We start from the raw sequence: 17,992 nt of genomic DNA, 5'->3' as shown, positions 1-17,992 counted from the left end.
ACTGACGCTTTGACAAATTCAACCATTTTGGGTGCTAATAATCCTAACGAGGAATTAAACCTTAAGTCAATGTTAACAGCATCTACTAAATCACTACATACTATTAGCTACAAACCAGCTGTCAAACCAAAACAATGACTTGTTCCACCAGTGTCTATTTTCCACCACCAATGGGTGCAGCTAGCGTGAAGGCGATAGCAAGAACTCATCTACTGAGCAAGCAGTAGGTAAGTGCCCCCATAAACAAGAGTGATTTCTCAACTGTTGTTTTCCTTACCTCCTGCTATCAAAGGTACTGTTAAAAACTCAGCAAATGTGATCAGATGACAGGACGAATAAGGAGGCCAGAAAGTTTAAGCAAGTAAAAAGTTTTTAAAAAAGTTTTTAAAAAGTACATTGGAGCACCTGGGTGGTTCAGTCAGTTAAGTGTCTGCCTTCAGCTCAGGTCATGATCCTGGGGTCCTGGGATCAAGACCCACATTGGGCTCCCTGCTTAGCAGGGAGTCTGCTTCTCCTTCTCCCTCTGCCTCCCCCCTCATGCTCACTCTCTCTCTAATAAACAAAATCTTAAAAAAAAAATTAAAAATTAAATTAAAAAACTAAGTATGAAAAAAAAGTATATCCATGCAAATGACAAAGTTAAAACATCACAGACTCTGATTACAGTCTCTAGAGTGATGCTATGTGGGGCAAGAAGATGTCCATGAACTCAGGGTTTTCACTACTCACTTATAAGCCAGCAGGTTTCAAGGGGTCCCTGACAACATTCAATGGGAAGCTCCCCTGATATTTCTGTCTTAAATGTCCAGCATAGGGAGCAATACAGCAATGTGTGAGAATACCGATTTTTACAAAGTCTGACACATTACTTTTCACTGTCATTTGATTTCAGCCAGAGTCTTTTTTTTTTTTTTTTTTGCCAGCTGAAAGCAACTCATGCTTTATACTGGCAGAAAAGAAGCAACTAGAATTCCAAATAGAATAAGAAATATAGAGAAAACTCCATTAAGTGGCTGATAACTATGCTAGGATATATAGCTAATTTGTGTAGAAGCACTGAAATCTGGATGGATAAAGAGGAGTAAACCCCTATTTCTACTCTCAGGTTTGTAAGTTGCCTAATAATATTAAAGATCATTGGCTCTCCAAATATGTTCATGTTTCTATCTATAAAATGAGGACATCCAGGACACCTGGGTGGCTCAACCAGTTAATCGTCTGCCTTCTGCTCAGGTCATGATCCCAGGATCCTGGGATGGAGTCCCAGATCGGGCTCCCTGCTCAGTGGGGAGCCTGCCTCTGCCTCTGCCAGCCACTTATAAAATTATTAAAAAAAATAATAAAGAGGACATCCTTTAGAGCTGTCGTAATTTTCTGAGTGAATTGCTATAAACAAAATCTTGTAGAAAAACTCCTTTACAAACAAGACAAAATCGGGCTTTTTCTCACCATACTGCAATGATAGGCTTAGTTGTACTACTAGCTTCTTCTTGATCATTTCAAAAGGTGGAGAGCCAAGGGGTGCCTAACCTAATTCTTTCTCCTACAGCCCCCAAAGGGGATGACATACTCATGTGGGTAATCATCACAATGCTCAGGAGTAGAATGTATGAATACAAAAGGCTTTCCCCTCACTTGATGATCAAAAAGGATCAAAATTCTGGAACTTCTGAATGCCCCCGAACATGAAAGTCTCCCAGCACCCTCTAACAATAAGGAAGAGTTAGGGAAAAATTTACTTCCAGTAGATGCAACACCTGCCTAGTGGCAACCAGTTTTAACAGTCTGCTGAACTCGAAATCCCAGAACAGTGAGATGTAGACATGTTGGGTTTGGCAGCTCTGATTCCCAGAAATTTCCCAATGGACAGTATGTTCTGTCCATAGCTCACCACGAAGCAAGTGGGGCCTAAGCCATCCACTCTCAAATGAGGAAAGATGGTTTTCTCTCCTCCTCTCTTCCCCCCTCCATGGTTTTACCATCCAGCCTCCAACTCAGTGGCCACTTTAAAAAAGAAAAAAAAAAAGTTTACTTTTGAGGAAGGAAAGTATGTCATATGCTAATTATCAAGCCAAGTATTAATGTAATTCATAACTGGATTCTGTTGGGATTGCCATTTATAAGTTGTTGAGAGTGTAACCATAAGTGCTTGTATTGAATCAAGCACTCAAAAGATATTCATTGGCACTTTCTTTGATTAATACAATGAAGTATAACTACAAAGATGGCTGGGTTACCAGAACATTCTGAGCAGGTCGAGCTGAACCCCATGATACTGCTCTCCTTAGAGGAAATTGCCTTTTATACAACTGAAAATTGATCCTGAGCCCATGTCGATCTACCTCTTAAATACAAGATATAGGAAGACTCTGTAGGATATTAAATCCTATCTGAAAATACTTCAATGAAAGAAGCAGTTGAGGACTATGTTCCAGAATGTGTTCCAAGTGAGACTGGTCTCCAGAGATGATACACAAAAGGGTTTCTGCTGGTAAGTGAGTCTGAGAAGATCTGAGTTCTACCTCGTGTGGACTTAAAAGGCACATTAGCCAACTAGAGGATCTGAAAATTCCCATACTAGAGTAAACCCTGCTCTACTCCTGCTTTCAATCTAACTGCAAAGTCCTTTTTTTTTCCCTTAAGTAATGTCTATTTAAATATCCTTGAAATTGTTTCTCCAAATATTGAAGGAGATATATTTACACAATCCTGTTGTTAATAATTATAACACTAAAAAAAATTTTACAAAAATATATTCCTGTATACATTTCCAGAAAGAGTTTACATACATGAGACCTTGCGAATCACAATAATTTAAGTGCTTAAATTACTTTAGAGAGAATGTTGAAGTTTTTCTTTTTTCAAAGCTATTTAAAATTTGCTTCTTCATTCAAAGAATATCCGCTTTTTCAAACAGACAGTATTACAGGCAAGTATATGGCTCTACTATTTTGACAGTGGAAGACATGGAGAATTCATCATTGGCATTCAAAAGGAAGGCGATTATGTCACTACCCCCATTCAAAAATCTTCAATGGGTCCCTATTACCTACTAGATCAAGCACAAACCCCCAGCCAGCTGACTATTCAATGTCCTTCATAATATGGACCCAATCCTCCTTTCAAAAAATAAAATAATAACAATTATTGAAGGTCTCCTATGTTATTAGCACATGGGGTGGGGGAGGGGAGTGGGACCTGAAGGGGAAGATGTCTAAGACAAGGAAATTGTCCTCAACAATCTTCCAAACAGGAAAATAAATAAGTCAAGCCACCAATGACTACGGCAGAGAAAACCTGATTGTCAGAAGAGAGACTCAAAAATGGTGCAATAGGACTTCTGAAAAAGGAATTTACTCCTAACTAGATGTGTCTGCAGTTGGTAGAGGGCTTACAGCAAGTAGCTGTTCTTCCAGCTTCCTTTCCACAGCTATTACTTCCTAGATATAAATGCAGGATTTCATTTTTAGGTTCCTCGCCATGATGGCAATAGCACAGGGTCAGTGCTCAGCTTTTTAATTTATAATTATTTAATTATTTATTCCAGGAGGAAAAAAAGAAGTTCCTTTAAAAGCAACCTCTAAATAAAAAATAGGTATAATGTTTTATTAACTACAAACCAAGCATGAAATTACTGTCATTCTACATAAGTCATCATTTCATCTGTAGCCACCCCAAATCTGTGAGAGATTATTTATTATGCCCATTTCACAGATACTAAGTGGAGGATTAGAGGCTCCCCCATGACTGGTGACAGAAGTGAGGATTTAAAGGGAAGCAGGCAATGTCAGGGGCCCTGTCTTTAACCATAATGTGGTTTAACTGCCTATAAACACTCTGCGACCCCCAAAGAATCATTATGCACCTGACATGCATCACAAATTTCTACTTCAACAACTTTATGTGTGCAAATGCAATTATTGACCTCCTTTTGTCCCCCGGCAGATGGATGTCTGTACTTTGAAACTCACGGCAGGGAAAAAGAAGACTATCTAGATTGTGGCACCTTCACCGCAGGAGAGGGGCTGGCAAGTTATTTTGGACTCTGTCGTTTTTTGTCTGTCCTACCTGTCATCTCTCCATCGTCCTCTCCCCTCCGTCTCCTACAGCCACTGCCTTAACTCGGTCCTCATCTGTCTTCTGGACTAGGAACCCTTAGTACGTATTTAGTCTTGTTTCCCTCCAACGTACTCTCTTGCTTCTATAAGAGCTTTTACAGAAACATAAATCTCCCTGCCATTCCTTTTTGCTTAAGTTACTTTAATGGGCTCCCCCACTTCCCAGAGCAAGGTTGCCCTGGGGCGTAGATTAAATATTCAGATTCCCAGGACCCCCAGTCAAGAGCCTAAATTCTGTATGGCTGAGGTCTGCCTGGGAATGCGTATTTACAGGGCCCGTAGGAGCTGCTTATTACCAGGAAAGTTTGGTAAAGAGCCCTCCACGGGATTAAGTATAAGCTTCTTAGTGTGGTAAACAAGGATCTTCACTTACCGCCCCTAATGGCCTCTCCAGCCACCTCTTCCCCCGTGCATTCTCTCATACGACAGCAATGTCCGGCCATGGGTCTGAACGCACCATATTGCTTCACACTTCCAAGACTCCACCTGGCCTCCATCTGTTCCCTATAACCTCTCTACCTTGCTCACCTGAAATACCTGCTGAAGGCCATCAGAACCTCTCAAAACATCCCCGCTTCTGGGAAGCCTTCCTCAGGTATTTCCAACAGAATTAATTACTCCCTCTTCTAGAACACCTTACAACTTGTATGCTACATGCACTGTTAGTAGCACGTCCATTTACCTGTTTACATTTCTGAGTACTAATGAGTATAAAGGGAAGAGGAACCGCATCTTACCGGCTTGGTATCTCTGGCAGCTAGGACAGGGCTTGGCACTAATTGTATGGTCAATCAATGTCGAAGGAAGAGAATATTTTGGGGGATGCCTCCATTAGTCACCAACCTCGACTTTTAAAAAGCCAATGTTTCCTTGAGTCCTCACAACCACCCTGTTGAGTTAGTTATCATTCCCATTTTACAGGTGAAGAAGCTAACATGGAGGGAGATCACTGCTTCGAAGCGGCAGGGCAGAGATGAGCGTTCTGAGCTACCTGCCTGCTTCCAGAACTGACATTCTCTCTACACCACGCACTGTCTCTATGCCAAGGAGCCTTCCGTCATCCACGCCCCCAAACTGACTATCTGCCTTGCCTAAGAGTTATTTATATACTGGACAGGGTGCCTCCTGCCTGGGAGATGGTCAATTATTGAAAGCAAGGATCCTTGTAAATTTCACATTTTTATTCCCAGAGTGTCTTGCTCAACGAAGAGCTTCATACAATGAATTTAAGCAGCACGTATTTAGAAAAGGTCTTGGGAGTGAGAGCTTCCTGCCTCCAGACAGGTGCATGGACCTACAGAGTAGCCCCAGTGCCCAACACTTCGTCATAAAAGGACACCAGCGAGGTAGATTGGACAGGTTTTTAATAATCTCTGACTTAGCAACTTTTCTTCATCACTCACATTTAGTACATAGAAATTTTGGAGGTTTTATTTTAGCGGATGGCATTTATTACAAATGTGAGTTGGAAGAAAAAAATATGAAATTTTACACTCTTAGTCTACTTTTGTAAATCTTCAGTCTTAAAAAAAAATGAATGTTTGGTTCTGAGGCAAGAGTAACATCTCTAACAGGCAGTGAGGGTGGGGAACCAGTATTTTGCCTCGGCAAATATTCTGACTAGAGGGTAATCAGCTACATCTTGTATAAATTACCAGTCTAAAATCATTAGAACCCAGTAAAATATACTTAACTTTAAAATGCTCCTGAAAATTATTTAGACCTTTTGGAATGATTTGGAATATATTTCAGGAGAAGGTACAGTGTCAGCCATTGTACTGATTATCATGTAGTATTGTTGTGCTTGTGAAGTACAGAAATTCCAACAGAGGGGGTCTAATTGATTAGATAATGGAGAAGTTGCTTTGTGTTTACAAAATACACTTCATTCTTAACTGACTGTACAGTCATCTGATATTAATATATCAACACCTTAGGTATCCTACTCCTAAATTGTAACTTTCTCCCATCCTCAGAAAATAAGTTCTAAAGCCCAGTTATTTTCTCGGTGAACTGAGAAGGAAAAAAGCTCTCCTGGTAAACAAAAGCAAGAAACAAAAATATTATCTCACTACATATTACAACTAACCTGTGAAATCAAGGAACTAAAAATACATTCCACCCCAACAAATAAATAAGCAAACAAACAAAACTCTGCAGCTTCTCTCTCTGTTTAAAGATAAAATGCACAAATAAAAAATAAGACCCATGAATGTAAACATTAGATTCCTGGAACCTGAAGTGAGTATTGCATGATGTATAGAACTGTCCATTCACTGGGTCGTACACCTGAAATTAATGTAACGTTGTGCCGTCAATTACACTTCAACAAAAAATAAAATCAAAGACTGCCTGATTCAGTCCTATTTTACAGATGAGCAAAAGTCCAAAAACAGTTAAGAGATTCATCCAAGACCACAGAGCTAATTAATGTCAGCATTAGGCAGGGGAACAGGGAGGTCAAGGAGCTAATAATCACTGTTTCCAGCCAACGTTATACTCTTGACACATGAAATCTCAGTATAATCTCAGGGACAACGCAGAGGCCAAGTAGTTTTCCCCCCACTTTGCAGATGGAGAAACTGAATCTAGCAGATATTGTAAAACCGGGATGTGAGCCCACGTCTCTCTGCCTCTGAACTCTGCCCTTTCCCATATAACCCTGAACTTAGAGCCCAGGCCTCTTGACTCACAGTCCAAGATTCTAGACAGAACCTCAAGCAGACGAGAAAGCACTCCCTACCAGGTTTTTCTTGCATCCTCCAAAATAATTACACTTGCTCAAAAGCAAATTATGAAAAAAAATGGGGCGACATATGTAGAAAATCAACAAAAGCATGTGGGGTCTAAAATTCAAGAATTACTTCCAGACTCTTTACCTGTCTATGAAACCAGTGACTTCCCCCAAGGTCAACCTCATCCTAAACAAGGAGTCCAAGCAAATGGACCCTGAGTTAATCATGGGAAACCATTCACCACATTAAGCAATTTCCCTTATTAGGTTTGCCATTACTTTAAAGACCTATCTATACACTTTCTTTCGTAAAGATAAATAACATAATGAAAGGAAATGCCATCTCCAAATTCTGACTATATGTGTGTAATTTAAGAGAACATTAAGAGCAAATAAGACCAATCCTATTTTAAGTGTTATCGTAAAATACTGCTTAGAATAAGAATCTAAAGTTTACGAATGTACGGATAACCAAAATATTCTAAGTTTGAGTTGTGGGTCCATTGACTTACCTAAGGCAGTGTTATATATGACAAAATGTCGGTAAAAGAAAACAATTTTTACTATCTCTCAAGGATGTAACAGAGTTTGATCAAATGTATCAATATATTCAAAATAGCTCATTTATGTGCAGGTACACATCACAGAGTCAATAAGAACAAGGTTTTGATTAATGTGTCCACCTTAAAAAAAATCTGTAGATTTGTTTATTGATTCAAAAGTGGACCTACTATTTTTTTTTAAGATTTTATTTATTTATTTGACAGAGAGAGAGAGAGAGAGATCACAAGTAGGCAGAGAGGCAGAGAGAAGCAGGTCCCCCACTGAGCAGAGAGCCTGATGTGGGGCTTGATCCCAGAACACTGGGATCATGACCTAAGCAGAAGGCAGAGGCTTTAACCCACTGAGCCACCCAGGTGCCCCAAAAGTGGACCTACTATTGCTAGATGGTGGAATAAATGATAATCCCTACAAAGGAAAAGCAGAGAGAGAAAACCAGGAACCAAGTAATTGTAACATAAACGGAAACTATGAAAGATGCCATGATCGAATTAGAAAGTGCTCGTGGGGTACAGAGAACAGGACTGGCCCACATCTGGGCAAATCAGGCAGGCTTCAGAGAGAAGTTGATATTAGCATTGGATTTCCATCAGTAAGAATCCCCTAGGCAGAAGAGAGGCAGGAACATCCTTTCTCTTTGTTTCCCTCCATTATTTCCCTTTTCAAGACCTAGCTTTTCCACCAGCTGACAGACCTTACTGCTGGATATAGAAGCTATACTAAAATGGCTTCCTTTCATTTTAATGAAGATTTTGGTGAAGTCTCAGAGTTGTTTTCATGCCGGTCATTGGAAAGGGAGTTCAAAACTACCGAGGGATAAATTTGGTAGATGAAAAGGGTTTCTATTATTGTCTTCTGTGACATCAGAATATTTCTAAAGGCCAAAATAAAAACAAATGTCAACAGAGGAAGACGAATTCTCCCACCAGTCATGCCTCCCCACCTCCTCCATCACCCCTCCCACCCCCACCTCTCCCACAAAACAAGACGCACTTCAAGAAACTCTCTGAGGGCAGAAATATATGAAAGAAAGAGGAAGGGGGGAAAGAACATGGCATCATTATAGACTCTTCTGAAGCAAAGTAAAGACAATGAGGGGAAAAATAGAACACGTGTATTACAATGTATAGCACCATACGGCTGTGTTTGATGCTCTGGAGGGCTTCAACAAGTACTGTTCAGCCAAAAATCAATTGAAAAATCAGCATGATAACAGAGCATGAGTTGCCCTATAATAGCCTTAAGACCCCCAAGGCTATACAAGTCCCTTTCATCTGCCACACTGCACTGACTCTGAGTCCTATGTCTAGCTGCATTTCTAACCTACTGCTTTACCCTCCCTGGGAAAGGGGAGCGGACAAGGACCAATGATGACTTACAGTGGGTTTTAAGATTTTTTTTTTCCTTTCTGCCTTTATTCTTTATCTTTTCTTGATATTTGCGCTCAAATTCAGCCGATGGTATTAGTCACAGGACTCTTTCCACAATATTAAATGGTCAGGCATAATCTCAATAACCTCTTAATAATACTGTTTTTTAAATGCCTTAACTAACAGACATTAAACTGCCCCTTAATAAAAATCAGAGTTCAGGCTTATGCAAATGTGGCATGTAAGCAATTCACAGCATTGTTATAAATATACATATACAATTCATTCCAAGATTTCATCTCAATATTTCTTCAATCACTTCCTCACAATGTCTGGTTTGTTCAATTTATATTTCTACTTGGCATTTGGTGCAAACCCCCAAAGATAAGATACATCTGTCCCTTAGTCACAAATCTTGGCATTTTTACCTTAACTCAATCGTGAAATGATTGGTTGAATATTACCTTGCTTATTAACAGGATTTCCTCATAATAAAACACGTTATTTCCAAACTTTTGAATGTGACATGAGATGTACCAACTCAGTAGTGACATACCATGGCTTAAGAAGGACATAAAAACACCCTGATCTGTGTGAGGGAAGGAAAAGCTAATTGGAAGTCAGCTTCCCTGTGATTATCAGCTTGTTTATGGGGAGGGAGGACTCCTCTCAATGGCACTGTAAATTCATCCCTGATTATGGCATTAAAACCAGAGTTCATTTCCACCAGCTCCCCCCAAACCCCCTACCCAATCCATTTTGTTTAGTTACAAAGGGTTGTGCACTGTTTTCAGAGAATGACAGTTTTTCCTGCTTTGATTTTCTCCAGTTTCAAGAAAAATTAATCAGTTGCACAAGCCAGTTGTCAGATTTCACTTCCCTCATGGCAGAAAGCACACATATTCATTGTCTGCTATAAGAATAAATTTTAGTAATTTTTCCCCATGTCAATATGAATATTAGACTGACCCAATTAATATGAAATTCTTCTTTGCTGCTGGAACAGACAGTGCTGCAGAAAGAGCCATTTGCACAACCTGTTCATGATTATGGGCCATAAGGACACAAAGATGGCACACACATTTGTGGACCATCTGAATTCTTATACGGAGCGGGGAGGGGGAGGGGGAGCAGCATGACGTTAGCGTGACTGTCGTGGGTCATGTTTTTTAATCCGTAGTATTGGACATGTAACACAGCAACAAGAGCTGATCATTTTGTTTAATCACCTTCTGGATCTTTGCCAGATGGTCTCTATTGAGAGCGCTGCAAACAGAGAGAGATGAACTGCGTCTAACACGCCACCAGAGCTTTCCCGTAAATGTCTGAGAACTGATTCCAACAAGAATTTAGTCTCAGAGCAGAAAGGGATACATTTAAAAACTATGTGCATTAACTATACTTTTCCCCATAGAATCCTCACTTGGCATGAATAATTTACCCACTCTTATGCTAATGGGATCATGAAAGTATCCCTGTGTCTTTAGTGCAGCTATTCTCAGCTTTCAGTAATTACCCCACCCAGTGAAAATAACATGGCTTCTGCATTGAACGGCAGACTAGTACCTGACAATTAGAAAGATCATGGCTGATAGTGGAAGGGTCCAGAACTGGACAGAGAAACCCTTGTGGCCCTCCGAGGAGTGTAGCCATAGAGTAACGCTGGCCGTGGGGGAGCCACGCAGGGGGGGAAAGGGTGAGAAGAAACATTTTCCATTGTCGAGCTCTGTGTTTTCTGACTTATTACCAAGATGTTACTTGAATAAAAATATGTTCCCCTTTACATCACCAAGTGTGAAAGACGTTCATGACAAGTTCTGAAGAAAAAAAAAAAAATCCAAGAAGAAGAACCAGAGAGTTATCTTTATAGCACATCTGCATTAAGTATCTATTTTATCAGAATAGTTGAAAATCTAAATAGTGGAAAATCCTCTGCGTTTTGCTTTTTGGAGGGAAAAAGGATTACTAAAAAAAAAAGAAGAAGAAAGAAAGAAAGAAAGAAAGAAAGAAAGAAAGAAAGAAAGAAAGGAAGAAAAAAGAAAGTAAAAGAAAAAAGAAAATAAGGAAAAAGAGAGAGAGAAAGAAAGAAAGAAAAAAACTCATTTTCGACCTCTGTCCACAAAACTCCATGTTAGGTAGTTCACTGTGTAAAAATTATCAGGCTAAAACATCTGGGAAAGAAAGCTATGAAACAGCAGGGAACGTGGCTGGTTTATTGTTTATCTTTTGTTTATGAGGCAGTATTCAAGTTTAATTACTACTCTAAATTAAACTCTAACTGGCATCAGGAGACATCCCTTTACATGACTAAGTTAAAAAAAAAATCTAGAAATCCCAACTCTGGGTTTTTCAAGTAAGTTGATACATATAGGAAGAAATTACTCAAAATTAACAGCAATCATAGAAAGCTTTTAAGCATTTATGGGTACTATTACATGCTCCTAGAGCGTTTATTTATTAGAAGAGTTTAATTTTATTTCTAATGGTTACTATTCTAAAAAAGTCCTGAAAAAATCAATAGAAATTATTTGGATGTTTGCTGATGGCTGAAGGATGGTATTCTTTTGACTTTACTGGGGCAGGAGGAGCGGCAGAGGAAAAAAATGCAACATAAATATTCTATATACAACAACTTCTTCTGTGGGAATGTTCAGTTATCAATTATATTCTCAAAGAATTTTTTTTTTTATATACAATTAGGAAGACAGTAAGGAAAAGAAATATCATTTACTTATCCTAAAAGTGAGTGACCAGTTTTGGATGAACTTAGCTCTAGGAAAAATAAAAGTTAAAAGCAACTAGCAAAAGATTATGCCAGATGGCATCTGTCATATTGTATTTAGGGTTATTTTAAAGAAATTGCCGCCACTATGAAAACATTCCATTGACGGGGTTTTCCTAGACTGAATAAGAAATCCCAGTAGAACATATTCAGGATCCACTGTGGGTAGGCTGGAGGTTTTACTCCCTCCTTTAAATGTATAATTGGAATATTCTGGTGGGGGAGAAATCTATTTTATACCGATAGCACACATTATAAAGTCAAAAGTGTAATACTATTTTAGATGCTTATTTACCTATAAACACATTCAATATAAAGGGGTATTTTTAGATTTTCACCGCCATGATTGGTAAAGAACTGCATAATATATAAATAAATATCCAGCTCTAAAATAATAGTCTCATTGCCTGGATCATAGTTGGAGACATCAATGGAAGGGTTTGGTAGGTGGCAGAGTTGAGGGGAATTATGCTGGCTTGTGCAGCCCTGTGTCCTGCAAGATTAGAGACATATACATGCTAGTATGTTAATGTATTTAGGTTAAACTGGGTCTGGCAACAGTATGGTTAACGTGCGTGTGGTGTGCAGTGTGAGCTCAGCAGTTACTGGGCCAACTGTCTCGGTATTTCTGGGAATCCTGCCTATTCACAGTGCAGGGATTGTTCAATTGCTGCAAAATGTACAAAATGAATTTTACAAAAATGAATTGTAAGGAAGGCCCCATTACAACGATTTTGCAGCAAAGATGTCAACATCAATTTTTCTTTCATGCATAGCTAATGATTAAAACAGCATATTCCATTTGCCTAAGACAATTTATTTCATATTGGCACATCAAAATATTGAAATACAAAGTTATCTTTACTCTACCCTTTTTATTCATTGCTGCTGAACCCATACCATTGTTCAAACCAGGAAAAATAAAACAAACTTGGCACAAAATACTTAAAACAAAGGCTCATCAATATTCTCCAATTTGTCAACATCTCAATTACAGCACTGGAAAAAATGTAAATTTCATGTGCTCTAAACACTGAGGGGTCTATTCTCTTGCCAATTCACATGCGTAACTCCCATCAGCGTTAATGGGAGTTACACAAACCCATCAATAATAATAATACTTTGTACATATATTGTGCCTTTCATCTGAGGCTCTCAAAGTGCTCTATGAACAAGGGGGCTGCTTCCTAGTCTTTACTCTGGCAAAATACACAATGAAATACAAAGCAGCTTTTGACTCAGCAGGTACAGAATTAGGGACCCCAAGCCTTATTATCAAGCCCCATTTTACTGATGGGAAGCCAGACACAAAGAGGGCCAGTTACTGCCCCAGAGTCCCCAGTCTGCACCCTAATTCTGTTTCTGAAAAAACAGATTTCTTTCTTCATTCTAATGTAACTAACAAGACAAACTCCCTCCCTTTGGCTGCTTTTAGCAAAAGAAATCAGAGTGAATGAAAATCTGGTTCATATTTATATAGTTTACTGCTAGGCATGTGCTGTTTGAAAGACAGAGTAAAGTCAGGTTTTACATTTTACCAAGTTTGTTTCTTACAATATTTCTAAAATTTGATTTTTTTTTCTCTATTTGGTTTGTTGCACAAACACTAGAGAGGAAAAGATGACCTTTCACCTGTGTAACTGTAGCTCTTTCACTATCAAGTCATAAAATGAGGTATTTTTAGGTTCCAAAGTAAAGACGTGTATGAATCATTTTAGTAAAGATAGTCACAAAAAATATAAAGCAACATACATGCATGTATTGTTTTATAGCATATGGCTATTAAAGTTTAATTTAAAATGTGTATGAAAACATTGTATTTAGTACAATTCATCCCTATTTTTTCTGTTTATCATAATTTGTTTTGAAACTGAGTCGTTTTACAGTTTTCCATATGCCTGTTGTGCTAATAAATTCTGAATACGCAAGAAAACTCTTTTCTAAACTACGAACTTGGTTTCCAGTGAAACATTATGATATATTTAATATGAGGAACATAAATTTCCCTCCTAGGTTTCCCATTATACAGCAACCCTAAGATTTAACCTAGGATAAGCATATGTGATTTCAGTCAATATCTCTGTTGACTTTGCCCTGCAGCAGATAATTAATCTTTCCCATAGAAAGCTACTCTGGACAATTCAGTGGGCCACATTTCAGAATGCCTTAAATACATGTTTAAAAGGCAAACATAGGCCTGAGTATGACAAAATACCTCCGAGCCCAGCCTTCCAAATTTAGTCTGCGGTAACAAACAATACCCTCAGACATGTGTTTGGGGACCACTGATGTGATAAGCCAGGTAGGAAATTCTCCATGCCAAACATTCCCTATTTTATAGGAATCATAATTTGTTTTTGCCCCTCACACTTTAATACAATAAAATGACTGACTTCCTAGTACTCGCACACATAAGCTACCATGTCCATTCTTTAATCCCACGGAGATAGGATAAAAGGAACAAAATCCTGCAGGGATCAAATCCTTCAACATGGGATAAGTGGGTGCAGCTACCCACAACATAGGGGTGTGTGGGCCTCTCTTTTACCCAGTGTATGTGTCTCAGAACTTTCCTCTTTTTCTGACCACCACCACCAAGAAAACAAAACTACCCGAAATGATAAAACTCCGTGGCTTGCCTGTTGCGGCCAACGATTTCCAGCTCCAGACCCCAGGGTCTTCTCGCTCCCCCTCCCCTTCTCGCTGGTCCTTTCCTGCTATCTCCCTTGCCATAACTCAACCAACCCAACAGAACCAGTCAGTTTTAAATTTCAGTTGGGACCTTCGTGACCTGTTAATGAATCTACAGAGAGGAGAAAAACTCACAGTGTTGAGTTATGCCTGGTGTTGCGAGCAGACTTGGAGTCAGAAATGCTTGAAGCGTTAACGTAATTGCAAGAATGTGAAAAATGAAGCGCTGGGCTCCTGAGCAAAGTGAAAGGTCAAAGCGAGCCTCACACACAACAAGTCTTTGGAAGATAGCCTCATTAGACCATTAAGCCTGCTTCTCTTTTCCTCCCTCTTTTGTCCAATGTTGAGGGTGTTTTGTTTTTATTAATAGATACCTCTCACCCTTTGTGTTATAGCAGTTAGACGTGGTAAGGAAGGTGGGCTCATCCAAAGCTTTCCAGATATAAGAACCCCGAGAAGTCCATCGCCATGCCAGGGAACCGCAATTAAGCCATGGCTGTGCAGATCCACGGGATTGGGGTCCACGCCATCCCCAAAATGCCTTCCACTTTGGTTTTCTTAGGTACAGCCTAACTGGTCTCATAAAGACAGTAGATAAACCTCAATACATCCAATTCACAAGTTCTTCCACAATTTACCATCCAACAGTTTTCACATCTGTATCAGTTGCAAATAATCCGGATTCTGGTTTGGACTTAATCACCGTTAATGGCATCCTAGAAGAGAAGTTTCTTTCTATACTCTTCTAGGATACTCGTAATCCAAAACCCGTGGCCAGAAACTCGGAGTCAAGGCACTCACCCTACATCAACCACCCTCTTTTGAATGGCATAGACGGCTACAGCTCAAGCTGTCAAACTGTCCTCCACATGGAAGACTGTCTAATGCTTAAATATTGTGGCCATAAACACAGTCATAATAGAGATGAAATAGACCTAGGAGATCAGACACCATCTAACGTAAAATATTAAAAAGTAAAATCTATACACTTTCCTGGCCCACATTCAGTAATGTATCTTCCTTTAAATTATGATTTAACTATAGAAGAGTCATCCCTACCAATGTGTAATTGCTCTCTGTGCAATAGGTGAGTTTTAAATGGTAAAATTTATTCTAAATTACCCTAGGCTTCCTTGTCATCTGCAGTTGACATCCCCCTTGCCCTTGGATTATTCTAATTTTTATGGCTTGTGACGAAAGTCACCATGTCAGCCAAAAAGAAATGGGGACAAATAATCTAGGAACTTCAAAATCTAACTTCCCAAGATAAAATCCCACATAAAATTCACACAGTACTTCTAGAGCTCGTAAGAAAAGACTTGGGTATTTTATGTGCTTATAGAGGCATCCTTGCTTGATGACAGAGAACTCCAACGGTTGATACTACAAACAGAATATCCCGCTTATAGAATCATTCAAACTAGTGCATGATAGCAGCAAAGTAGGCCTGTCATTCTATTTACTCAAACGCAGAAGTAAAGTGTAGATAACCAAATTTGTAAAAGAATTGGCAGAACTAATCAATTGTTACTGTAATGTCTACTTAAAGATTAGACGTCTCACTTCAACTTTTTTTTTAAAGTAATGTTAAATTCAGAGGAAATACATCAAATACATCGCAGCTCTCTAACCTGCCACTCTACTGTTTACAGGGAGATAGATGTACTGAGATCATAAAATACTGAAGTTATTTTAGTTGTGTCTACTTTGTACAAGGAAAATGCTTGACCCTTTACCTTGTTCACTGCTGTTGTCTCCACTCTGCGAAGCATGGCCCCCACTGGAGGGCCCGGGGGTGCCTGCTGAGTGGGTAGAGGTTGCGTCATCATGATCTCGCCAAGAAGCAGGATTCTGATGTCAGGGTGCCAAGAGATTTTTCCACAGTTACCATTTCAGCCGTAAGTGAGGAGCCAAGACGAAAGGTGCAGAGGGAGACAAAAAATGTATACATGTGAGTATTTGTGGAAGGAGGCATCTTTAGATTCCATACCATGGAATGTTGTCTTGTCAGCAATAGGTACCAAAAGTAAGAACTTTTAGAATCTTGATGAGGTGATGATAGTTACATCACTGTGTACATGTGTTTAAACTCATTGAAACAGACGCTTCAAAGGGGAGCATTTCATTATACATGAATTATACCTCAATAAAGTTAATCTTTAAAGTTAGGAAAACACAAATCTAGAAGTCATTTCTACTCTTGGTGTCCTAATTGGGGCACACTCTTCCAAGAATGAGGCCAATACTCTTGGAGGCTAATTACAGAACATCTCCAAAACTCAACTGACTCCCTTAAAAAAAAAACAAAAAACAAAAACCCACAGATCCAAGAAAGTACGGGGCAACCCTTTGGATCTTTCAGATGCATTGAACTAAACCAACCTGAATGATCTCTGAAAATTACCAACTGATTATACCACCAACAGACACAGTGATATTACCCAACAAAATGAAACAACTATGAACTGTCAGCCAGCTGGATGTAAACTTCCACGTGAGCTCCATGGAAGCTTTAAATTCACAGGGCAGTGCTTCTTTCCTGGAAGAATGACTTGTTCCAGAGGGTATGCGAGGCAAACGGAGAAATTATAGCTCATGCTACTTTGCTGAGTGTATTCTTCTCCTGTTCCTCCTCCCCTTTCCTGATCATTCCCAATCCCCTGCTGTTGCTTAAAGGAAAACAGGAATTCTAATGTACAGGAAGGACTTTATCAGCACCACATGAAGGCAGGCAAGAGATGGAATTTCCTCTGGCAGAAACGGAGGGTAAGAACAGCACACGAAGCAGGCCAGCCTTAAGGCCAGAGGCGTACACTTGTCACTTGCATGTGATGACTTCAACTAAAGCCCGAAGATCTCCTGGCAAGCAAATTCTTATTGGGGGTGCAGGGAGATTCGTTGGGGGCAGAATAAAACAACATCAATCTCTCAAAGTCCTCGATTTCTTCTCACAAGAATTGGTAAATAAGGATTCAGACATTCCTATGGGCAGCATGCAAACATCTTGACCATCTGAAAGCAATCTTGCCATGTTGTCATTTTATATAGTATATCCAGAAAAAAAAAACAAAACAGTCTATCATTTTCTTCTATATCAACTTTAACATATATATAGAATATAAAATTTTATCAAAATAGAATCAAGAAACCATGGTGAGACAAAATAAGGGACTATTCTTATTTGGAACAACAACAACACCAAAACACCTTTTCTTTTTTTTCTTCCCCTCTGCAGGCCCCCTACAAACTGACTACAAATTATTAGTTAGCATTTTTGAGAGATGACGAAATGACCCAAAGCTCTATAGATCAGGAATAACTATATCAAATCATGCTACTGGCACAGCCATCAGGCTAGCAACAGATTTCCAAGTGAACACCTGAAGCACAAATCTTGGGCGTCTAAACACAGCACAGGTTTAGATCTCTAGAGGTTATGTTTTAGAAAGGAGATTAGGGAACGGAGTCGAATAAAATGAAAATCAAGGTTCTGTGCTGCCTGTATTAAGACAAAGTCATGCCTGTGATTTCTCTTTTTATCAAAGTTAGAAACCACTCCAAGAGTTTCAAGCTAAAGGCAAACAGAATACAGGGGCTCTTCAAGCTTTGCAGTCTCCTCGGGTCACCTGTTTGCCGGATGGTAATCAGATAAAGAGCTAGAAGAATTACGTGGAGAAAGAAAGAAAGAAAGAAAGAAAGAAAGAAAGAAAGAAAGAAAGAAAGAAAGAAAGAAAGA

At 39.2% G+C, this 17,992-nt stretch overlaps 1 protein-coding gene across 8 annotated transcripts in view; it reads right to left on the bottom strand.

Moving 5' to 3' along the window:
- The window catches only part of MEIS2 (Meis homeobox 2), a 206,284-nt gene that overhangs the window by 173,912 nt on the left and 14,380 nt on the right, over positions 1–17,992 (bottom strand). For all 8 annotated transcript variants that reach the window (XM_032856887.1, XM_032856884.1, XM_032856886.1 and 5 more), the window contains one exon: positions 15,993–16,107. In XM_032856887.1, coding sequence (XP_032712778.1) covers positions 15,993–16,107 — 115 coding nt within the window. The remainder of the gene's footprint in view (positions 1–15,992; positions 16,108–17,992) is intronic.

This window comes from Lontra canadensis, unplaced genomic scaffold, assembly GCF_010015895.1.
Source record: "Lontra canadensis isolate GAN:19392208 unplaced genomic scaffold, GSC_riverotter_1.0 scaffold12, whole genome shotgun sequence".
NCBI lineage: Eukaryota > Metazoa > Chordata > Mammalia > Carnivora > Mustelidae > Lontra > Lontra canadensis.
The sequence above is the reverse complement of the archived record's forward strand: the minus strand, read 5'-3'. Positions and strand labels throughout refer to the sequence as shown.